This window comes from Belonocnema kinseyi, chromosome 2, assembly GCF_010883055.1.
Source record: "Belonocnema kinseyi isolate 2016_QV_RU_SX_M_011 chromosome 2, B_treatae_v1, whole genome shotgun sequence".
Taxonomy (NCBI): Eukaryota; Metazoa; Arthropoda; class Insecta; order Hymenoptera; family Cynipidae; genus Belonocnema; species Belonocnema kinseyi.
Window position 1 is genome coordinate 134,501,553 of NC_046658.1, and position 25,094 is coordinate 134,526,646.

General features: G+C 30.8%; 1 protein-coding gene across 2 annotated transcripts in view; it reads right to left on the reverse strand.

The window, feature by feature from the left end:
• The window catches only part of LOC117167950 (neuroligin-1-like), a 183,909-nt gene that overhangs the window by 23,685 nt on the left and 135,130 nt on the right, over positions 1 to 25,094 (reverse strand). For both annotated transcript variants that reach the window (XM_033353215.1, XM_033353214.1), the window contains exons 5-7: positions 15,747 to 16,003; positions 9,290 to 9,436; positions 2,608 to 3,026 (exon numbers count right to left, since the gene is read on the reverse strand). In XM_033353215.1, coding sequence (XP_033209106.1) covers positions 2,608 to 3,026; positions 9,290 to 9,436; positions 15,747 to 16,003 — 823 coding nt within the window. The remainder of the gene's footprint in view (positions 1 to 2,607; positions 3,027 to 9,289; positions 9,437 to 15,746; positions 16,004 to 25,094) is intronic.

Below are 25,094 nucleotides of genomic sequence, written 5' to 3' on the forward strand. Positions count from 1 at the left end.
ATGAATATGCAAAATTTCACAAAATGATGTTGACAAAAACTGTAGCTTCCATTGAAGTACTTATATTTTTTTGTTTCGAATATTTTTTGCTGTGAGTGAGTTTTCGCAATAATAAGTGATACATCGATTTTTATTTTTTGAAAACCCCATAAATATCAAGGTTTTGGCGTTTAGCTCAGCCAATACACAAAATTTCGCAAAATATTTTAAATAAATGTTATAGATCTCATTAATATGCACATATTTGTTTTGAACATTTTTTTCCGCACCGACAGGACCTGGAAAAAGGGTAGGGGTGTAACCAATATGATTCTGTGACCAGTCAGAGGGGTGCCGAAATCAGAGGGGGCGGAAGGCACCCCTTCGACTGGTACAGAAATAATATTGGTCAAAAATCCCTACCCCTTTACCAGGTCATGTGGGGGGCGGGAAGCCACCTCTGTAAATGGCCACAGAAATAATGATAGTCAAACGCCTCCCCCTTTTTTACGTATAATAGGGGCGGGAAGGCACCCCTCTGACTAGTCAAAGTAATAATTTTGTTCAAACCCCTAATTATTTCACAGGTCCAGTGGGAGAAGGGGGGGGGGGAGACACCCCTCTGACTGGTCACTGAAATAATGTTGTTCAAACGCCTACCACTTTCCCAAGTCCCGGGGGGGGGGCAAACCTCTGGCTGGTCACAGAAATAATATTGGTTAAATCCCTACCCCTTTTCCAGTTCCTGTGTGGGCGGGAAAAAATGTGCAAAACAAAAAATGTGCATATTAATGCGACCTACAACTTTTATTAAAAATATTTTCCGAAATTTTGTGTATTGGCTGAGCTAAACGTAAAAAAACTTGATTTATAAGGGTCTTTTTCAGAAAAATCGATGTATCACTAATTTTTGCGAATGCTATCACTCGCAAATAAAAATTTTTGAATCAAAAAATGTGTAACTTGATGAACTATACAACTTTTTTCAAAATATTTAGCGATATTGTGCGTATTGTCTTAGAACAAAATTACTTTAGCAACTTTCAGACAAAAAAATTATTTTCAGAAGAAAAAAGAATTTTCAGAAGAAGAAAAAATTTCAAGCGAAAAAGGTGAATCTTGAAAAATATTAATTTTTAACAAACGAGTTCAACTTTCAACCAACTAGTTCAGTTTTGAACCGAACAAAATAAGTTTTTACCAAGTAGTTTAATTTTCAACGAAAAGAATACATTTTCGAGCAAGAAAATTAATTTTCTACAAAAACACACGAACTCCCAGCAGAATAGATTAATATTCAACAAAATGGTTGAATTTCAAAACCTTTAAAATACTTTAAAAGGTACGAGGAGAAAATAAAAATTTTGAAAGACTTTGATCCTTCTTAGAAATCTGGTGAGGCTTCTTACAAATCCTTAAACTTCTCCGAATTCTTTTTTTATATCCTTTGAAATAAATCTGTTATATCATCCGCGAATGCTACTTTATGGACAGTCAATAACCCTCCAAAACCATAGAGGCAGAAAATACACAATATCGATCAAGTTAAGAATCTTCAATGACAAAAAATGCTTAACGTCTCAATTAGACTAAATATAAAATTATTTTTTTAAATTAAAAATAAAATCTTTTCTTGAAAAGGGGTCTTTCTCTTTTGCTCCACTGGGAATCGAACCACAGAAATTCTGATTTTTTTAGGGTTATTTACTGTCGATAAAGTACCATTCGCTGATGATATAAGATATTTATTTTAAATAATTACTTATATTCATAACATCTAGCTACTGTTAGCGTTATTTTCTTTAATTAAGATTCTTATTCTGATCTCTTTAAAAAAAAATTTTATTGTAAATTTGAAAAAATGATTTTCCATCTAGTATGATTGAGACGTTAAGCATTTTTTGTTATTAAAGATTCTTAACTTGATCTATTTAGTGAATTTTCTGGCCTCTTTGGTTCGATCAATTAAAATCTTTCGAAGTATCTCGAAATTGACTAACATGTATTTTAAGCACTTAAAATCTTCAGAATGTTCTTAAATCCCTTTAAATCTATTAAAAATCCTTAAAATTTTTGGAATTTTTTTTAAATAACTTGAAATATTTTTGAATAACTTTTCAATTAATCGTTTAGCATTCTTTAAAATCACTAAAACTTATAGAAACATTTTAGAATCCTATAAAAATAAACTTTAAAATTTCGTGAAATCCCTACTTATTCCTTAAAATCCTTTGAAATCATTAAAAAAATTGTAAAATTGACTAAAATTAATTAAAATCTTTTGAAGTCCTTCAAGTTTTCTTAGGCTCCTTATAAATTTACATCGCTTGTAAACTCTTCAAATTCATTGAAATATTTTTTAATAACTTTTCTGTAACTCGCTCGACATTCTTTAAGATCACTTAGACTGCCATAAAAGCTAATAAAATCTCTTTAAACGCTTGTAAAATTTTTTTGGATTCTTTAAAAAGTCTTTGAAAATCTTAAAAATTTTCTGCATTTTTTTTAAATCCCTTCAAACTCTGAAATCATTAAAAATCTCTTGAGAAATCATAATTTCACTTAAAGTCTTTTTAAATCCTTTGAGGTCTCTTTTTCAGAAGAGAGAAATAGCTGGAGGGCACTTACCCGCGTCGTATAAAGTTGGAAAGATAGTGTACAAGCAACCTCGACAGATTTTCGTCAACCAGAGTGTAGTTGCTGGCGATTACATTGGACGAATCGCCCCTGAGAAGCGGGATTCCCAGGAGATACGGTATTTCCTCGCCCCTCCGACTTGGTTGATCGCCAGGTTGGAAATGAAGAAAATATCCGCGCCCACCTGAGGCCGAGTGAAGAAGAGCCAGTCTCAAAAGAGGAGCTGACACCTGACCATCTCCAAGAAGCGAAAGGAGTCCTTCGCAAATAGCCAAGGGACTCTGTTCGCCTCTTTCCCAATCAGTATACTCGTTTCGAAGAGTCGAGTAAATCTCGTGTAGGTGGTAGCGATACGAATTTCGAACGTAAGTGCGAAGGATTCGATCCCGCCTTGTCTCGTTGAAACCATTCTACACAGAAAAAAAACTCTCTTCAATCATTTTTAATAATATTTAAAAACCTGATGTTCTTCTAAACAATAAAACCCTCTTTTCTAAAGAAAAGGGAGTTTATTCCACACTAGACCGAAATAGCCACCTTTTACTCGTAAAAATAGGGGCGAAAGTAGCATATATTTCCAGACAACCGAATTTGCGGGGCAAAAGTAAAATTTGCAGGGTGAAAGTAAAATTAGCAGGGCGAAAGTAAAATTAGCGGGGCGAAAGTAAAATTAGCGGGGCGAAAGTAAAACAGCGGGGCGAAAGTAAAATTAGCGGGGCGAAAGTAAAATCAGCGGGGCGAAAGTGAAATCAGCGGGGCGAAAGTAAAATTTGCGGCGCGAAAATAAAATTAGCGGGAAAAAGTAAAATTTGCGGCGTGAAAGTACAAATTATTTGATCAAAATTCGAAGCGCGTACAAAGCTATAGAAAAATACGTTGGACCCGCTTTTCAGGACCAAGAGGAGGCCACGGTCGAAATTGGAATAAAATACTATATGCAACACGAGACGAAAGTAGACCCCCGGAAAAAAATCTGCTCCTTTCACATCTTGTTGCATAATGTACTATTTTCAACGAGTGTGTGCTTTTAACATGAATTCAGCCCATATTAGACTTCGAATAAAGGACGCATGAATTAGAATGTCGTGGTGTCAAACTTCGGACAATTCTAATAGTTTTTCAATTATAAATGGTGAGAATGTAACTTGTATCGTTTCACCAAAAATATAATTTTTTATTTTCAATGTTATTTTGTTATTCATCCTTTCTCGTATCCTGCATAGTTTGACAACAAAATCGAATTTTTTATTTTCCATTATTTTTTGTCAAATCAAAATTTGAATTTTCGATTTGTCAGGAAATTGCCAAAAGTTTTATGATTATCTTGTAAAGCTTTCGAAAAGCAACTTTTTTCTTCTCTTGCCTTTTTTTTATATCGTGCTTTATTTTGGCTTAAACTTTTCATGTTTGATTGACTGTTTAAATCTTATAAATGCTATAACTCAGATAATTTGCATTTTTTCGAAAAAAGTCATTAGATAAATTGTTTGGCTTTCTAAGTACTGCAAATAGCTGTACTTAAAAATTGCAAATATTAAACAGTTATATGAAAAATTTTGAAAATGCTCTAACTTTTGGAATTCTTATAAAAAATGGCTGGTTAATGAACTCGTCCTTTCTTCTAGGACCTAAAAAAGTGTGCTAAAGATGGATATAATCCCTTTATTTTTACGAGAGTTATCCTGTTCACCGACGGACGGTCGGATGGACAGACAGACAGGCGCAATTGTGAAAAATTGATTTTCGGAGTGAGGGGGTCTCAAAACGTGAAAATCGGTTGAAAAACTGTGGTGTCAAATTTCGGACAATTCTAATACTTTCTCAATCATAAATGATGGGAATGTAAAAATGTCTATACATTTCCGAAAATTGTCGGTCAAAATTAAATTTTTAACATGTTTATTAAATTCCAGAAATGTATGGTTATATTACGGGTAATTTATGGCAACAGGAGATAAATTGCCCGAAATTCAAGTAAAAAATGTCTATAAATTTCCGGAAATTTATAGAAATTTCTGGTTATTTTTGGTGATTTTAAGGTCATTATATTAAATTACCATAAATTATCCAAAATTCAATTTTAAAAAGTTTTATAAAGTTGCAAAAATTTATGAAATTATTTGGTAATTTATGGTAACTTACCATACATCATCCAAAATTGAATTGAATTTTTAAAATAAATTTTCGGAAAGTTTCGGGCATTTATGGTAATTTTAAGGGTGACTTATAGTAACTTAATATATTTCGCCTCATATTTAATTGAAAAATGTTAACAAATTTCCAGTAAGTTACAGTCATTTATGGTCCAAAATCCAATTTTAAACATTTTTTTAAATTTCCGAAAATTTATGAAAATTTTTGGAAATTTATGGCAATGTTACAGGTCATTTCTGGTAACTTAAGATATAAAAATGTTTGTAATTTTTTGGATATTTTTGGTAATTGACGGTAATTTGATCAATTATATGTATATGGTAACTTTTTATAGTTTACCGCAATATTCTATTCTCTACAAATAAAATTTCCTTACAGTTTTCACGCTAAGTGGGCTAATAACCGTAAAATGCGAGTGCATAGATGTATAATTTCCATTATTCACCTCTAAAGTCACTTTTTACTCCCTAGGGCATAAAAAGTAGAGCTTTAGCCCCACTTCATAGACGTTAAAAAGGGCTAAAATGATGCATGTGTTATAAAAAAATTAAATGTTTAATGTTTGTACCCTTGGGCAGAAACTCTTATAGTTTCGATTATGTGTCTATCCACCCACCGAACGTTTTTCCATGTTGGATAAGTCAAGGGAAATTACGGTAGTGGATGTAGGGGAAGTGAGAAAGAGAGGAAGGAAAAGTATGGGATAATAAGTAGGCGAAGTGATGGGAATGAAGAGATGGGGAGTAGGAAAGATTAGGTGTAGAAAGTAAAGGGAAATAAAAGGAGGGAATGTTAGGGAAATGAGGGGAGAAAAAATAAGCATAGTAAGAGAAGAGATATCATAGAAAATAATGATCGGTTTAGTGAGGGAAAACAATGGGAGGATAATTAGCGCAAGTAAGAGGAAAGACGCCAGGAGAAATTAAGAAAGGGAAATTGAGAGAAAATAAATGTGGATAACAAAGAAAAATAAGGAGGATGTGCGGGAAGTACGGAAGGGAAAGAAAGGAAGCAAATGATGGATTAGGAAATAGTGGAAGTGAGTGGAGATAAATTAGGATGAATGATGGATTAGGAAAATAGGGGAAATTATAGGAGAGGAAGTAGGAGAGTGAGGTGAAATGAGAGAAGTGGTGCTGAGGGAAGGAGCAGTAAAAGTAATAAGAAAGAGTCTGTGCAAAAAGTGAGCAAGGGTACTATGTGAAATAAGGGGGGGGGGAGGGTGAGTGATCAGGAATTGGTAAATAAAGAGTAGAGGAAATGAGGAGAAATAAGGGAAGTAGAAACAGGGGAATTGCAACAAAAATAGAGGAGTTGAAGGTAGAGGAAATAAAGTGAGGATAAGTGGGCAAAGTGAGATAAGAAAAATCATGGGAAATAATGGTAAAGGAAGTGACGGAAAATGAAGGCACAGGAATTAAGGTTATTAGGAGGAGAGACGTCAGGGGAAATTATGGTAAGAGAAATGAGTAAAAATAATTATGGAAAAGTAGGAGAAATAAGGGGGATATAGAGAAAGTAAGTGAGGAAAAGCAAGTAAGGGGAAGGAGAGGAAATAAGGTAATAGAAAGTCAGAAAAATTATAAGGGGAAAGTGAGGGGGAGTAAGAGGAGAGTCAGTAGAGGAAAAATTAGGAAAAATTAAAGAAGAAAGAGTAGGCGAAGTAAGGGAAGGGGAAATAGGGGAACTAAGATGAGGGAATGCACAGCAAATGATGAAATGCGAAGCAAGGGAAAATTATGGCAGAGTAAGTAAGGGAAGTGATTTTAAATAAGAGAAGCAGTGAGAGAGGAATCAGGGTTCAATCGGGGAGGGAGAGTAAAATATGTAAGGAAGAGGGAACTTGAGGAACTGCCGAAAAATTAAGGACGTAGATTAAGTGATAAGAAATGAAGGAGCGGGGAGTGATGGCAAATGTGAAATGAAAAAAAAGCTAAAATCATCAGAGGGGAAGTAAAGGGAAATAAGGGATGAAAATAAGGCGATATAAGAAGAGGGCTAAGAGCATCGATTCGTTATACCCTGGTATAATGAATCGATGCAAAAAATTTACTCTGAACAGACAAGATTTTTTAATAGCAAAATAAACGATTTCTTTTTCCTGACTTTTCAGACGCACATTCTTTCAAAATCTGCAAATTACTTTGAGAAAAACTGAGGTCGATATCATAACTGTCTAGCAATAATTTGCAGTACGTTAGAGTAAGGAAAATATGGTTAATGATGTTTTAAACAAATTAAAGAACAAAATCCATTATCTCATACAATGATTGGTTCTTTGAAAATTATAGTTATGGTATAAAGTATTAATGAAGCTAAAGCCTATTTGTAATTAGTTAAGTATAGCTGCTTTTTGAGAATTATTTTAAAAAGTTTTATAAATAAATACACATTTTCAACATCATGCAATGAATAAGCGCAGTCTTTTTTCGAAACTAAATGAAAATGTATTTCTATCAGCTCCTAGCTGTAACTATCTTCAAGTTGATAACACTAAGTAGCTCTTGCTTTGATTATCTTTTCAAGGTTCAAAGATAGGAGGAAGATCAAAGCCCAGTCGGATGAGGCTGACGGGTTATTGATCAAAATTGGACTTTGGTTTAATGAATTCCTGGCAAAAACAAGGAAGAACTGTATCTTTTATATAATTATTGTTTAAATAATAAGCTAAAAATACGTTATTAAGAGAAAATAAGTTATGGAAGGGGCAGTAGTAGGAATGACGAGAAATCAGAGGAGTGCAAGTAGAGAAATGCAAGAAAATGAGAGTGTAGGAACTAGCAAAAGTGAGGGGCAGAAATGCGGGGAAATTTCGGAAAAGAAAGAGAGGAAATACTGGGGCAAGGATTAGGACAATAAGGGAAAATTAGAGAAGGTAAAGTGAGGCTGAAAAAATTAGGGGAAATGGATAAGGGGTTGTACAATAAGGGAGTTCGGGGAAAGTATGGGAAGTTTGAGAACGCAAAATGAGAGAAAAGAAATTAGGAGAGGGAAAGCCGCGAAAATGAGGAGAAATAAGGTTAGTAGAAGTAGGAGAAATGCAGGAAAATGAGTTGATAGGATGTAGTTATAGTGTGAAAAGAGGAAAAGAAAGAAAATTATAGCAGACGGAGCAAGGGAAGTCGGTGAAATAGGATGAGAGGAATTGCATGGATGGAAAGTAGATAAATTATGGGAGGGGCTGTAACATAAGTGAGTGGAGTGGAACTATGGGAAGTGAATAAAAATGGGTGATTTAAGGCATGCGAGGAGAAATCAGAAGACAAGATGTATATGAAAAGTGGAAAAATTATGACAGAGAAAGGAAGAGGAGTGATATAAAATGAGTGGAGGGGAAGCAGAAGAAGCGATGTAAGTTAATTAAAAGAGAAAAAAAATGATATGAGGGAAAGTAAGGGAAAATGCAGAGTGGAAAAGCAAAAAAGTTATTGGAGGGATAGTAAGCGGGAATTAGGATCAAAGAAGTACAGAAGATGAGGGGAGGGATGGCAGGGTGGTGGGGGTGAATAAGGAAGGGGAAGGTCAAACAGAGAAAGGAAAGTAGGAATAGGAAAATTTTAATCTTTTAAAGCTAGGAAAGGCGGGATTGGTAGAGGAAGAAGTTGCAGAAGGGCAGGGTACGCAGGATGTTGTGAAGAATAATTAATTAATGAAAATTAATTAATGAAAATTTTTTTGTACCATCTGGTTCACTCAAAAATGATAAAATGTTAATTTGATATAATCATTTATCTCAATTCTGTCCATGCTGAAAATCGGAAGATACTATCAGAGAAGATCGTAATCCTGATTCGGAGATTCGCGACATGCGGGTTATGGACACATGCGGGATAATGGACGAAAATGTAGTTCAATCACAAATATATACTAAACAAAGGACGACACACCTATGTGGTCAAAGGATTAGTAGTTGCTAATTTATCGGATCGATTTTAATTACTATTGAATTCTTGCAATTGAGTGCAGTGCTGTTTATGTCAACGAAGTGATTAAGGTCATACGTTGCTTAATATAAAGTGAATGATTCATTTCTTGCCGGAAATAAAAATAACATAATTTACAACAACAAAAAAACATTTAAAATTTGGATTTATTTCTTTGTACCAAGGATCTATATTGCTTTATATACTGTATTGTTTTCGCGTGTAAAAAAGAGCTTTGCATTTTAAATTAAAGAAAGGAAAATTATGGGAGAGGAAATAGGAGAGTGGAAAATGAGTGGGTGCAGAAAGTAAGGAAAAAATATGGGAGAGAGAATAGGAAAAATAAGAAGAAATTTGGGAAGGAAAAGTAAAGGAAGTGATGAGAAATGAGAAGAGGTGTATAGGAAGTGGTGGTAGATGAAGTATGGAAGGTGAGGGGAGGGGAGGTTTATCTTTGTTTTGCAACTAAGAGGCTTTATTTGACCTATAAAATAGTTCTAAATCAAGGTGCAACAAAAACAAGTGTAACAAAAAACAATTTTTTTTCTGAGCACTAACGTGTTCATATGGATGATCAATCTGACAACATCACTTACTTCTAAATCATCTTCCGATAAATCCAAGCACGCTTCAACGGATGTAAGTCCCATTATCAAATCACGATCGCCGAACGTTGCAAATTCTGCGCCAGGTCCCGGTGTTAATGGCATGAATCCATTGGACGATACAGTAGGCTGATAATTCTAAAGTACACAGAAAACACAGTTTTCATTATTTAAATGAATATAAATTAATTTTTGTTATAAATTTTAAAAAAGAACAAATTTACTTCTGAAGCGATGAACTTTTTAACTAAAACGAAGTATTTTTGCATAGGAGTTGAATTTAAACCCAAAAAGTTTGTCAATCAAGAAAGAAAAGTATTTTAAGTACCTAAACCTTTAACCAGAACAGATTAATTTTCAACTAAGGACTTGCATTTTTAACAAAAGAAGGATGATCTTTAAACGCAAAGGGATGAATTTTTTAATGAGAAGAATTTTTTAAAGAAACAGCTCAATCTTCAACTAAATAGTTAAATTTGTAATGAAGAGACGAATTTTCAACTAATATTTTTATTCTGGAGCCAAAAATATGACTTTTTAACCAACTTTTAACCAAGCAGTCAAATATTTAGTCAAACAAGATTAATTTTCAATAAAAATGTATTATTTTGTATTGCAAAACATTTCTTATTAATTTTACACTAAAGACAGTTAAAATTTGACCAAAAAACCAATTTTCAGCAAAATAATTTAATTCTGCACCAAAATAATTTTTTTTAAGTTGCCTTTTATTAAAAAAAATGAAAATACTTTTATGTAAAATAATCTTTCAAATATGAATTTTCATCAAAACAGTAAAATTATAGCTAAATGCTTGAATGCTTAACCAAACAAGATTAATTTTAAACCAAACAAAGAATATTAATTTTCATAAGAAAGTTACTTTTTGATCAATTATTTGAATTTCTGACGAAAAAATCTTTAAATTTTCAAAAAAATATTGAAATTTTTAACTAAAACATATTGATTCTTTAAAAAAAGTTTAATTTCATACCAGCTGAACTTGATTAGTAATAAACAAATAGTTACATTTTTAAGTCAAGAAGACAAATTTTCTACAATTCAGTTGCATTTTTTACCCAAAAATATACCTGTTCTACAAACATTTTGATTTTAAGGCAGAAAAAAAAGCTTTTTAACCAAATAATGAAAATTGTAACTGACAAAAGTTAATTAAATTGTGTACTTTTCGACCAAATAGATTGCCTCGTTATTAAAAAAGATGATATTTTTTACAAGAGAGTGGAATTTTTAATACCGAAATATGAATTTTTCACAAAAAGTTCATTTTCACCCACGTAGTCGAATTCTTCACCAAAGTAGATTAATATTTTACTAAATAGTTGCCTTATTACTCCAAACATATAAATTTCTCACTAAAACAGTAAAATGTTTAAGCCAAAAAGAAAGTTTTTTTATAAGAAATTAAATCTTCTATATAATAAAAAAATTTAAGCATAATTGATAAATATTCTACCAAAATAGTTTAATATTCAAATCAAAAAGAAGAATTTTGGACAAAATAGTTGAATCTTGAATAAAAAAGAATACATTTTTAACAAAACTCCTGATTTCCTAAAAAAAAAATTCATTTGACATATGTATTTGCGAAATATTTCAAAATCTGTTTAAAGTTTCTCAACAAACCTAAGTAAATTATATTTATTTAACCCTAAAAAAACATAATAAGACAATTTTTTAGTTCGTTTATGCATACAATCATTCACAGCTACGCCGTTTTTTATTGAATTTCTTATCCTTTTTATCTCAAAAGTAAAAAGAAACTAATTCTAATAAAAAAAAGGTCAATAAACGGATTTGAGAAATTTCGCATATGACACTTTTATTCAATTCCACTAAACCTACCACGTCTAGCTTTTTTCGTGAAAAGTATTTTAAGTTGTTTTTTGTAATACAGTGTGAACAGTTATTCGAAATTTTTCTTTTGTAATAAAAATGATCGTCCCTCTCACGGCATAAAAATGGACTGTCACAAGAGCGCGGCACGAAAATCGGAATAGAACCAGGAATGAGAAATCTGGATACCGCCCAGTGGATACCGCCCAGTGATTGCGCGGGACAAGAGCGTCAGGGACAATCTCCTAAATTATCAGAAATCTTGTTAGAAATAAAAAAAAAATTTCTCATCCATAAACTTATTTTAGATATCAACTAAATCAAGTTCAATAAGGTCAAAAAAATATTAACATTATGTTTGAATTACGAAAATCGATTCAATGTAAGACACTGCGAAACCAAGAAATATTTTTGATAACGAATTCGAATAATTTACATTCCGTAGATGTGCGAAATTAATATGATTTTTATCAAAGTTTGACAACAATGGTTTTACAAAATATTGAAACAAAATTTTTATCCATAGCATAAAGTGTAAAGCCATGTTAAATAAAAAAAATTTTTATGTCAGTAATGTTTTGTTAATATGGGAGGTAATTTGCCAGTACATATAGACAGCTTATAGTATCCGAAGTTTTCTTGATTATTGATTTAAAATAATTAGTGTACAAGTTTTCTATTCACTCTAGAATACTCTGATTGCTAAAATGCTTAAGAACTACTATAAACAGCAAAGCAAACAGTCTGTTCATCCATTTTCTCAAAGGAAGAGAATGTTGTGACAGCTTGTTTAGAACTCTAGACTTTTTTTCTTGATGATAGGTACATACGCACACAAGTGGCTTATGTGTGTGCTACAAGGATCAAGGGCTACGTTGGACATAAACACACAACAACTACACGATGTGACGTAACGTCGGATTCAGAGACTCTATCCGTCAAGCGCTTGTCCTTCCAATTAGCAAGCTCATCGATTCCGCATCCGTCCAGAATGCGAAAACCAACAGACTAGGGTTGAATGGATGACAGACAACAGAACACGAATACGTCAAGCCAGAGCATCAATTTAACAGATTATATCCAAAGATACCTATTGTATTCCAGCATCCGATATAACATTCAACCCTCGCTCTCATTTTTACTTTCATCTGTTTTCTTTTTAACATAAATATTAGAGTAGCCCAAGTAAAAAAAATGATTTACTTCGTAAATAATTAGGCTATTGCGATGTTATTTGAGCCTTAATATCCTCCCCTCCCCCCCATTTATGGCCTACGTTCCCATTTACTTTCCCAGATCCCCCTCTTTCCATTTCCCTTCCCACTACTATCTACTACCTCTCTCCCTACCTCTCATATCCTCACCTACTTCCTCACCCTATATTACTCACACTCGCGCTTGGCATTATTCACCCAACCACCTACCCAACACTCTCTCAGCCTTCTAAACTTATTTATCTCCCCATTCTCCCCAAATCTCTTCCCCTACTTCCATTTCCCACTTGCCCAACTCCTCCTACTACTCCCCCTCCCTTAATTCTGCCTCCTCTCCCATAATTCTGTTTATCCTACTTTTCGTTTGCCATTTATCTACCTCCTCAAATCTTAACTCTCATACTATGCCCTTGTTTTTCATGATCTATTAATGACCTGTCGAAGGGGAGGGGAGATTCGTAGAAACTACTTAATTGTGAGATGAGTTTTTTTCACCTCTGCAACACTTTACTCATTCAACTTTACGAGAGCGACCAATGCCCCAAGGCTCTGAAGCTAAGATAAGGGATAGTGGTATTCGAACTGAAACATTGGGCCTTTGAGTCGATTTCCCTGCTTTGGGTAGGCCTGAATTATTACAACCACCCTAACTTCCCATTACATCTTCCACTCTTATTCTTCTCCCCTGCTCTCGTGCTGTCCTGTCTCTCCATGCCTTTACCTCCTTTCTACTTCCACTTCACACACTCCTAATTATCTTTCTCTTAGATCCCGTTTCCACTAATCTCTTTGCTTACCTTCCTCATCTTTACATCTATCTTTTCCCTCCATTTTACACCCTCTATTGCCTCAAACAACACTTCCTATTCCTCCCGCACCATCTTCCTTCATTTCTTTCTTCCTACCCCCTTCTCCCATTCGTTCCGTCCTACCACTTCCGTGTCCCTTCACATCCATAAGTCCCTCATCCTATTTCCCCTTTCCAGAACTCTCTTTCACTATCTTCACTATCCCTACTAATCCCCCCTAATTTCCTTTCCCCCTTCCCCCTAATTTATTTTCATTTATTATCCCCACATTGTCTTTCAATCACATTCCTCAACCTACCTACTACATGTTCACTTATCCTTCCCTACTTTCTCTTCTTTCACTTTTCAACCCCATACTGTTTCATCCTCTTGTCTTACTTACCGTCACAAACCTTCTCTTGCTTTTATTCCCCCACCCCCTATTCATACAATGTACTAAACTTTTTTTCTCTTAAAAATCGTCAAAAGACCTTTTAAAAAGCAGTAAATAAAACAAAAAAATTTTAAGTTGGAAAACCACATTGAAAATAAAAATAAATTAACTTTTTAAGAAAATCTGGCCTGAGAGGTTAAAGAAAATAAAACTATATGAAAACCTTCCAGCATGAGGGTCGAAAAAGAAAATTTCCTATTTATTTTTTTATACTTTAAGAACTAATTTGGAAAAAGTGAGCTCCGGTATTACAAATTTTATTTACTGTCTCAATTAAAAATCCCAAGAGCTTCAATTTGAGCCCTTCTCGAGGAGAATCCAACTAAATGGAAGGTTTCCAGCATGAGAGACTAAGAAGCCAAGTTTATAAATTTCTTAACTTTCGTAGAACCTAAGAACTGATCTAAAAGAAAACCTGAGTAAAACAATTGCATTTTTATCCAGGAAAAATTTTTAGATCATCTGCAAATTTTCAAAACTATTCACAGAGCGTGTTTTCAAAATATAGGATTTTTCGAACGACCGAAGGTTTTTGGGATTTTTCTTCTTTATTCGAAGTTGAAATGCTATCTCTTTTAATTAATTCAAAAAAATTGAGAATTTAAAAAACGAAAAAATGGAGGCCAGTTTTTCAAAAATTTTGAAGAAAATACATGAATCTTCGAAACCATTAATATTTGAACTCAAAAATATGATTTCTTGATAAAGAATTGAATTTTCTGCAAAAAACTATGTGTTTTCATAAAAAAAAAGAATTTTTTTTTCGACAATAGAAAAATAAATTTTAAACAAGGTAATTAAATTTTGAGCTAGAAAAGATTTTTTGAATAATAAAAACTCTAAGCAGCAGTTGAATTTCCAAGAAGAAAATATAAATTACGTAAGTAAAAATATAATTTTCAACTATAAATCTAATTTCTAACAACAAAAATTAAATCTTCAGCTGAACAGCAGTATTTTTGGAAAATTCAGGATTTATTTACCAAACAGTTATATTTTTAATTAAAAATGGATGAGACAAATTTCTAGTTACAACATTGGTATAAAAAAGCTTAAAACTTCAGCAATTTGATTGAAGTTTGTTTTCCTCCTTCACTCAAATATCCTTTTCACATAAAAATTTAACACTTATATTGAAAATCAGTATTTTTGGTTTGAAAATTCATATTAGTATGTTGGTTAAGAAATTCATTATTTTCATAAGAATTCGTTTTTTTGGTTACAATCATCTTGGTTTGAATTTAAAATAACAATCTCTTCTTCTTGACATATTGGATAACACATTTTTAGTTGAGAATTCATCTTTTCTTTGTTGTTGAAAACTTAATTGCACGTCCAAAAAACTGTACAGGAACTCTCGTTTCTGTAGAGGAACCCGCGCCTCAATTTACTTCATGAAGGAATCTGTCAAGGAAACCTATACTTGATTATTCGAAGGTTACTTTGTCGGTACAGGTTCCATTGCAGGATCAGGTACTGGTTCCTTTGCCAAATTGTACAGTAATTCTGCAGGAACCTATAATCAAGCTTTTAAAGATTCTTAGGTCGGTACAGGTACCATTGCAGGATCAGGTACAGGTTCTTTTCTCAAATTGTATAGGAATTCTAAAGAAACCTATGCTGGATCATTCAAAAGTTGCTCCGACAGTGCAGGTTCCATTTCAGGATCATGTGCAGGGTCCTTTCTTAAATTGTACAGGAATTGTACAGGAATCTATGCTGCATTCTTTAAAGGTTCCTTTTCGGTACAGGTCCCATTGCTGGATCAGGTATAGGTTCATTTGTCACATTGCCCAGCAATTCTACAGGAGCCTATACTCAATCATTTAAAGGTTCCTTTGTCGGTACAGGTCCCATTGCTGGATCAGGTATAGGTTCATTTGTCACATTGTACAGGAATTCTACAGGAGCCTATACTCAATTATTTAAAGGTTCCTTTGTCGGTACAGGTCCCATTGCTGGATCAGGTACAGGTTCCTTGACCAAATTCCTGCACAGGTATCGTCAAAATTATCAGTACAGGATCGTTTCAAAGAACAATTCCAGGATCCTCCGAGGTTCCTGTACACGAATTTTCCTCTGACTATGTATAATATTAATAATTTAAATCAACATAAACTAGTAAGAAGTCATACCTGGGTCGGTGTTTGTGGCAAAACGGCTCCGTCGACGAAAGGTGCGAAACCAGATGTGAATCGCGGGGTATCGAGCTGAATATCTAGAAGTTCCTCAAGGTTGTGAAGACGAAGACATGGAGCGATATCGTCAGCATCAATATCTCCAGGACAGCCAATCTTTTCTGCTACGCGACGTTTCACCATGAGAGGTTCTCGTTGTACTGCCCAAGGTGATAGAGCCGATCCACCGAGTAATATAACCCTCTGAATGAGTTCTGTAACAATAAGGGAAAAAGAAAATGTAATCTTGCACTTAAAGTTAATTGTAGAATATTTTTAGATTTCTGACGACGGTGGCTTATAATGACTCTGTGAAGCTCTTCACCTGGGGTAATTGCTGGAGTAATTGATTAGCAAGTAACGGATGTTTGTAAGATGTTATAAGCGATATTTCTACCAAAAAACAACAAATTTTCAACAAGAGAGTTGAATTAGTGAATCAAAAAGTTGAATCGTTAAACAATTTAATAAAAAAAAATTATTTTTAACCAAGTAACAAATTTTGAACTAAATAGTAGATTTTGTAACCAAAGAGGTGAATCTTATAATAACGAATTTCTAACAAAGTAGTGCAACTTTTAATAATGTAGTTAAATTTTTAACATAATAGGTGGAATTTTAACCAAAAAGTTAAGTTTTCAACCGAGTATGATTATTTTTCAAACAATAATGAATCTTCAACTAAAAAAATTAATCGCAAATGTGGTTTTTTTAATGAAGTTTATTTTCAACAAGATAATTAAATTTTCAATCAAAGAGATGAATATTGAACTAAAATGATTAATCTGATACGAACACAGATTTTAATTTAGAAAAAAACAGCTGAAATCAATCAATAAAAACCAAGTTTTAAAAAATATATCTTTTTTAACCAAGCAATGGAATCTTGTAAAAGCAAATTCTTAACAAAATAGTTCAACTTTCAAACAAAGTAGAGAAATTTTCTACAAAAAAGAATTCTTTCATTTTACAAAAAAATTGTTGAATTGTCAGCTAAGAAAGTGAATTTTCAAATAAAATTATGAACTTTTAGCAGAAAAAATAAGATTGTTATTAAAAAGTTGAATTTTTAACTAAAAATGTGAATTCTCTGTCAAGAAGTTTATTTTGAACAGGTTTTGTAAATCTTCCATCAAAGAGTTGAATATTCAACTAAAATTATAAATCTTTTAACAAACAAAGATGTTAATTCGTAAAAAAACAATTAAAATCAATCAATTAAATTGAATTTCCAACAAAGCAGTTAAATTTTTAACTACAAAATTTAATTCTACAAAACATTTGAATTTTCAACTCGTAAATTTGAATTTTCAAAGAACAACGATTTGAATTTGAAACCAGAAATAACTCAGTTTATTCAATGAAAATTAATTTGGAATAAAATAGTGAAATTTTCAACCAAAGAGGTACATGTCTTACTATGATTTTCATACTTTATTTATAATCTCTTCCAAGCTTCTTTAGTTCATGAAAACTTTTGAAGAAACAGTTGAATTTTCTAGAGAAAAAAATCAGTTTTCAACCAAAAATGGAATAGATAAATTTTTAATTTCAAACATCACTTTTTAACCAATGAAAAAGGATTTTCACACTATTGAGTTCAACGGAAAAGGATAAGTTTCCAACAAAAAAATGGAATTGTTAAATTTTCAGGCACCATTATTAAGTTTTAAGGAAAAATTTTTTAAACAAAATATTGAAATTTGTAAAAAAAATTCAAATAAAAAGTTTAAATTTAAATTAATAAGTAATTTTTAATTTTTAATTCAGCAAAGAAGTCAATTTCCAATAAATATGTTACATTTTCAACAAAAGGATTAATTTTTCATTAAAATTGTTATTTTATATAACAAAAATGAAATTTTAACTAAGAATTGGAATTTTTAACAGAAAAGATTTTTTATTCAATAGAAAAATCGAACAAACAGTTGACTCATCTAATTAAAAAAGATCAATTTTCACCAAAATTAAATTGGTTAAATTTTTAGTTTCAAAAATTACTCATTAATAAAAGAAAAAGGCTTTTAAAAAATTTTAATTCCCAGAAAAAAGATAAGGTTTCAACCAAGAATGGTACTTTCGGGTTAAATCAACCTGATTTAAATTTAATATAAAAAAAGCTTTTTCTTTGAAATGTTAACTATTACATTTTTGGTTAAGAAATCATTTTTTGCATTATTTATCGGCTTTGTAAAGTTTTTAACTATTCTGTTTAAAAATTCTTTTTTTCATTGCTAAAGACTCATCATTTTAGCTGAAGATTGATCTCCTTGTCTGTCTTTTTGGTTGAAAATGAATTCTTTTCGCTAAACATTTTTATTTTTATGTTGTAATTTTAAACCGTTTTTGTAGAATATTTCGAGAAAATTATCTTCATAAACTAAACAAATCTTCGTTGTTAGAAAACTCAACTCTTTTGTTGGCAATTTTTCTTTTTAACGTGACAATCATCTGACGAAACAATGAAATTTTCTACTAAAACGGAAGTTGACAAATTTTTTCAAAACTTTAACTGGTTTGCTAGAACTAAAAAAAAATAAATAAATTTGGTTAAAAATGCAATTTCTTTGTTGAGAAATAAACTATTTTGTTAGAAAACATATTTTTTGTTCGAATATTCAAGTGTTTCGTTAAAAAATTCTCCTTTTGTATTAATAGTTTATCCTTTATTATAAAAAAGTTTACTTTTTTGAGATAAATGAATAAACCAAGAATATTTTTATTTTAAATTTAAATAATTTTATTTCTTTTATGAAAGATTCTATGTTAGAAATAGTAAAAAATTAAAATTGTAAGCTCTGAATAATGTTGGATAGGGAAAGTGAGTAATTGGCCAGGGAGCTAAATTAATCTCTCATAGATTATTTTAACAGAAAAAAATTATTAAATTAAAATAAATGTCCCTGTAAAAAATATTAAGGAATAATTGATTTTTTTTATCATGGGAAACCTGAAAGGTCTTGTTTTTTTCTTGAAGGAACTTTAAACACTTTGTTGTATCAACCAAAAAAGTAATATTAAAATATTAATACTAAAGTATTTGTCGTCGTGGTCTGAATAGATTCTGTCCACCACTTCCATAAATAAATTTCGTCACCTGAATAATCAATTATATTTTGCATTTCGAGATATCTGGCACAAGCAAACTGCGCATGGACACTTTCCACATACACGAATCTCTCACATGCATTCCTGCACACGCATCCTGCGCACGCATCCCGCGCACGCATCCCGCGCACGCATAAGGTATTATGTATATATATAAGGAGTTACATAAGGTATCTAAATTTTAAATTTCAATGAGCAAGGTGGATAAAATCTCATGTTATTAGATTTTCGTATTCCACAGAGAGAATTATCGCAGAACTTTTTCTGATTTAGCGTATGTAAAAAGAGGTCAAAGGAAATAGACTAAAGCGAAAAACTGTGACTAACGATACAAAAATGTAAATTTGAATGTCCTGTGCTGAACAAAATATGCTTAAGCACGTTTTTTTTATTTCATGCAAACTTTATGGAAAATGTTATCTTTTGCGTTTAAACTTATATGGGTTGTCTGAAAGCTATATCACGCAATTTTGAAAACTCTTTTCATCTCTCCCTTTCTGCTCCACAGATTGTGATTAATAAAGATGAATTTTTAACACAATTCTCGAGTTTCCAAGCAAAAGAGACTAAACTTTAACCAAAAATAGTTAAATAAAAAAAATACTTGAACCTTTGAGCCATGAAGACGAATTTTTAGAAGATAAGTTATCTTTATAACCAAGAAAGATGAGTTTGCAACCAAGAACTTTTTACCAAAAAAGAGTAATTTTAATCCGTGGAAACGTCTTTTACATCAAAAATCAACCTATGTTTAGAATAAGATGACTTTCAACAATATAGTTGAATTTATAACAAAAAATCAACTTTTCAACAAAATAGTTACATTTTTAACAGCATAGTTAAAACTTTCACCTTCCAAGATGAATTTTCAACCCAATGGTCGAATTTTTAAGCGAAAGGATAAACTTGAAAAAAAAGGTTAAATTTTCAACAATATAATCAAATTTTCAACAAAATAGCTGAATATTGAAAAAAAATTATGAAGTTTCACAAATAATAAATAAATTTGTAAAAAAAAAACAGTTTTATTTTCTATTAGAAAACTGTTGATTCTCTACGAAAAATATTATATCTTTAATTTAAAACAAGTTAGTTTAAAATTAAGACATAATTATAACATAATTTATGCCTAATTTAATAATTGATCACATAATTAATACGTAAATTTTCAACCAAGTAATTGAATTTTTAACTAAATACTTTAATTTTCAAGCAAAATATAAACGAATATTTATCAAAATAGTTCAATCGTTAACAAATATAATAAAGTTTCAAGAAAGAAGTTCACCTGTCAACCGATCAGTTGAATCTTAAAAAAAGGATTGATTCCTAATAAAAGTTTCAATACTTTAATTTTCTACTAAAACAATTAATTTCAAGCCAAAAATAAAATAGTTGAATTGCAAGTTCACAAATTAAATTTAAACCGAAAAAAATACAAGTTTTTAAAAAACATTTGGATTTTAAAACAAACAGTTGGAGCTTTAACAAAAACAATAACACAATTTTTATTAATCTTTCAAACTGTTTATGAAATTTTTAATCTATATGATTGATTTCTCGCGAAAAAAATCTTTTTAACCAAGGTAAATATTCAACAAATAAAATAATTTTTTCACAAACTAGTCCAACTTACAATTAAGAGATTGAATTTTCAATGAAAAAAAACATTAACTTCCATGTTAACTAAAAACGATCAATTTTTTGCCTAAAATGGATTACTTAAATTTCATTAATTCAATCCTATTTTAAGCAAAATGACGATTTTTTAACAAAATATTTCAATCATCAATTTAATAGTAGCATTATCCAATAAGAGAGATTAATTCTAAGTGAAAAATATAATAATGAAATTTATAACGAAAGACTATCACATTTCAGCCTAAAAAGCACTAGTTAACTTTTTAGTAGAAAACAATAATTTTCAACCTTAACTAAGAAATTTTCAACAAATCATTAAATCTTTAGAAAATAAAATGAATTTTTAACAAAGTATTTCGTCTTGAAACAAACTAGTAGCATTTTTAACATAGGAAATCAAACGTTAAATGAAAAATTTAATTCAATAATGTATTGTGATATAATTTAATATGATAATGAGGAAATCAGAACACTCATTTATACCATTCTTGTGGACCACTTCAAAATTAATAAAAGTTTAAGTAACAAAATCTCTAGGTTGATGATGTTCTACTAAATCTGAAAACCAGTTATTCTACGTAAGACTCTACTAAAAAACGTAAAGGAAATTATTAACATTTTTTTATGGGTTCTGATATATACTTGCAAATTGCCCACTTGTATTTTTAAACATAATAAAAGAAATGCCCCTGAAAATATTACACTGAATTAATTTAATACGAGTCTCATAATCATAATTTTTTGAATCTAGCTAGATTAAAAGTGCTCTTATCATTATCATAAAAGAGGGATACTGAAATATCAATAATCAAGTTTTGTTTTCTGAGCGGCGTCAAAAGTTACTTAAACAAAATAGAACCGAACTGGGTTTTTGAGAAAATTAATAGAAACAAAATACAAACTATACTTTTTTATGTGCGTTTGCAGAGGTTTGCAGGTAAAGATCAAATTTTTTATTTTAGCATCCAAGTAAAGAAGATGATAAAGATGCAAGATGCTATACTTTAGGCTTTATAAACAAATTAAGCAGAATATATTTGATAATGATCAAGTGATTAATGAAGAACATAAATAAGATCATAAGAAACGAACATAAAGATTCAAGGCATTTAGAGAAATTTTCTCTTCTGTCAAAAGGATGTTTCTTGACACAAATGGAATTTCCTCTTAAATTCAGGCTTCGGAGGATTCTTATTTGTCTTAAAAGGAACCTAATTGCACAAAGTTTTATTCTTGTGAGACAAACTTGATCTAATCTTCCAGCTAAATAAATGTGTTTGAATAAACCAGACATTTGTTTCAAAACAAAACAGGCAAGTAGATGGTGCTTTTGTTTCAAGACAACTTTTTCTCTAAATGGATGCTATGATACTTTTGATTGTGTAAACAAATAAACCAGTGGTTATTCAGCACTGATCAAGTAAGTAAACATAACGAAAATTCAAGATGAGTTTGTGAGAACATATAACTAAAGGATGCTGTAATTTGCATTTTAAAAATAAATAAACCAGAGTATACTTTAGACTGATCAAGAGAGTGAACAAAACTTTAGTTTAAGATGAGTTTAAAAAAAAATGAACACATAACTAAAATAGAAACCCTATTTTTATTTTTATTTTTAGAGGTTTGTAGGTAGACACCAAATCTTGAATGTTATCATTTAAGTAACAGAGAACATGAAGGAGCAACATGTTATACTTTTGATCTAACGGAACAAATAAATCAGAATAAACTTGTTACTGATCAAGAAAGTAAACACAACTGTAGTTGAAGATGAGTTTTTGAGCAAATAAACACAAACTAAAATACAAATCCTATTTCGTCATGTGGATTTGTGGAGGTTTCTAGGTAGATACCGAATTTTATCATCTAAGTGACGAAGCACATAAAGGAGCATATTTCGTATGGAGTATATTTGGATTTGATCAATAGGGTAAACATAAATAGAAATCAAACTGAATTTGTGAGAAGATGAACTAGAACAAAAATGGAACCCACATTTTTCCTGTTTGTTTGCGAATGTTCTCAGATACACATACAAATTTTTATGGTCACATTCGAATGATAAAAATCATAAAAATGCAAGATGCTATACTTTGGATTATATAAAGAAATTAACCAGAGTACATTTGGCGTTGATAAAGAGAGTAAACATAAATTAAGTTTAAATTGAGTTTGTAAGAAGATGAACTGGAACGAAAATAATACCCTCATTTTTCTGTTTATGCAGGTTTTTGGTAATCATAAAATTTTTAAATGTCACATCCAAGTTATGAAAAATATAAAAATGCAAGATGCTATAATTTGGATTTTGTGAAAAAATAAACTAAAGCAGAATACAAACATAATTTTTATCTTTTCATTTCCAGAGATTTTCAGGTAGGCATAACATTATCAATTTTAACATCCAAGGAACGGTAAGGATAGAAGAAAAATATGCTATATTTTAAATTTTACAAATAAATACGCCAGATTATTTTTTGAAATTAATCAAGAGAGTAAGTTTAACTGAAATTCAAGATGAATTTGAGAGGAAATAAATTGAAACAAAATGGAAAACCTACTTTTGTCTGTCTGTTTTTGGATGTTTGTATGCAGATATCAAATTCTAAAATTTATTATCCAAGTAAAGAAGAACATGAAAGAGAAAGAGGCTACACTTTGGATTTCATAAGCGAATAAACTAGCGCAAACCTGCTATTGATCAATAGAGAAAACATAATTGAAGTTCAAGACGGATTGGTGATAACATGAACTTAAGAAAAAGACAAACAAATGAGCTAAATTATTTGTTCACACTGATCAAGAAAGAAAACATAACGGAAGTTTAAAATCTCTTTGTCAGAAAATAAATGAAAACAAGATAAAAAAAACTCTACTTTGTATTGCTCCTTTGCGAATTTATGCCAATAGACATTAAATTTTCAGTTTTTAAACCCAAACAACGAAGAACATGAAGGAGTCAGATGGAATATTTTGAATTTTACAAAGGAATAAGCCAGATTATGTTTTGTTATTGATGAATGGAGTGAGCATAAATTAAATTCAAAATAAGTTCGTGAGAAAGTGAATTGAAATAAGATTAGAAATGGTTTTTGGATGTTTGCAAAGATTTTTATGCAGATATCTAATTTTAACTTTCAACATCAAAATAGCAAAAAACATAAAAAATCAAGATGCTATACCTTAAACCTTATAAAGAAATTTAACAGATTTTTTTTGTCACTGATCAAGAGAGTAAACATAACTTAGTTGAAAATGTCTTTGTAAGAAAATGAATGAAAAACAAAATAAAAACCTCTACTTTTTACTCTCCCTTTGCGGAGTTATGCCGGTAGACATTAGGTATTGAATTTTAATATCCAATTAATAAAGAGCATCAGAGAGAAATATGTTATACTTTAAATTTCACAAAAAATAAGCCAGATTACTTTCTGACATTGATGCATAGAGTAAACATAACTGGAGATCAAGATGAGTTTGTGATAAACTGAATGCAAACAAAATAAAAAACCCTAGTTTTTACTGTACCTTTGCGGAGTTATGCCAATAGGAATTATGTTTTTTAAGATGCGATATTTTGGATTTTATAATCAAATAAGCCTGAGTAAACTTTCGCCTTGTTTAAACATAAACGTTTTTAAAGTACCATCTATATCTTTAACAACCTTCTCTTAAGCAAGGAGGTTTCTTCTCTCTGTATTCGCCATTAGTTATCTTTACGACGCCGCGGATGTCTAACATGTATCTAAAAACTTGGAACAAGCACAAAAAGGAAAATTAATTTCGGGAACGAAAGAAAAAAGTGCCCCGAGAAGAAATTACAATTTTCTGTAATCTAGTCTTTTCATGCGCAAACATTTTTAGCTTTATGTCCATCTTATATATAATGTCTACTTCCTATGAATAAATTGTTGAAATTTTTTTCTTTGGTTCCCTTTGAAAAATTAAAGGATTACTTCATATCTTTATAATCCATGGAATTCTGATAAAATCGTTCACTAAAAGTTTCTAACAAATCTATGACATCTTATATTTTTTGAAATATTTATTTTAAATAACTGGAGTGCTTTCAAAAATCCTTAGAATCACTGAAATCCTCGTAAATCTGACCAGATCCTTTAAAATAACTTAAGAATCCCTATAAACCTTTTTTAATATTGAAAAACCTTATAGATTCGATAAGATCCTTCAAAATCTCCCGGAACTCGAAAAAATTCTTTCAAAATGCGTGAATTTTTTTAATTTCTTAAAATCACTGAAATTCTCACAAATTCGATAAAATCCTTTAAAATATCTTAAGAATTTTTTTAAATCTTTTAAAATATCCTAAAATAATTAAAATCCCATAAAATCCCTTCAAATTCCATAAATTTATTGGAAATTACGTGGAAAAAATAGAGAGGATAGACAAGAGAGAACTGAAGAAGATTTTTTCAGGCAAAATTTAATTTTAAAAAGATAAACGTGAATTTATATTTACAGAGAAATAGAAAGAGATAGACACTAATTAAGATTAATGGAAGGATGAAAAAATATTGATGTTGGTACATGTAG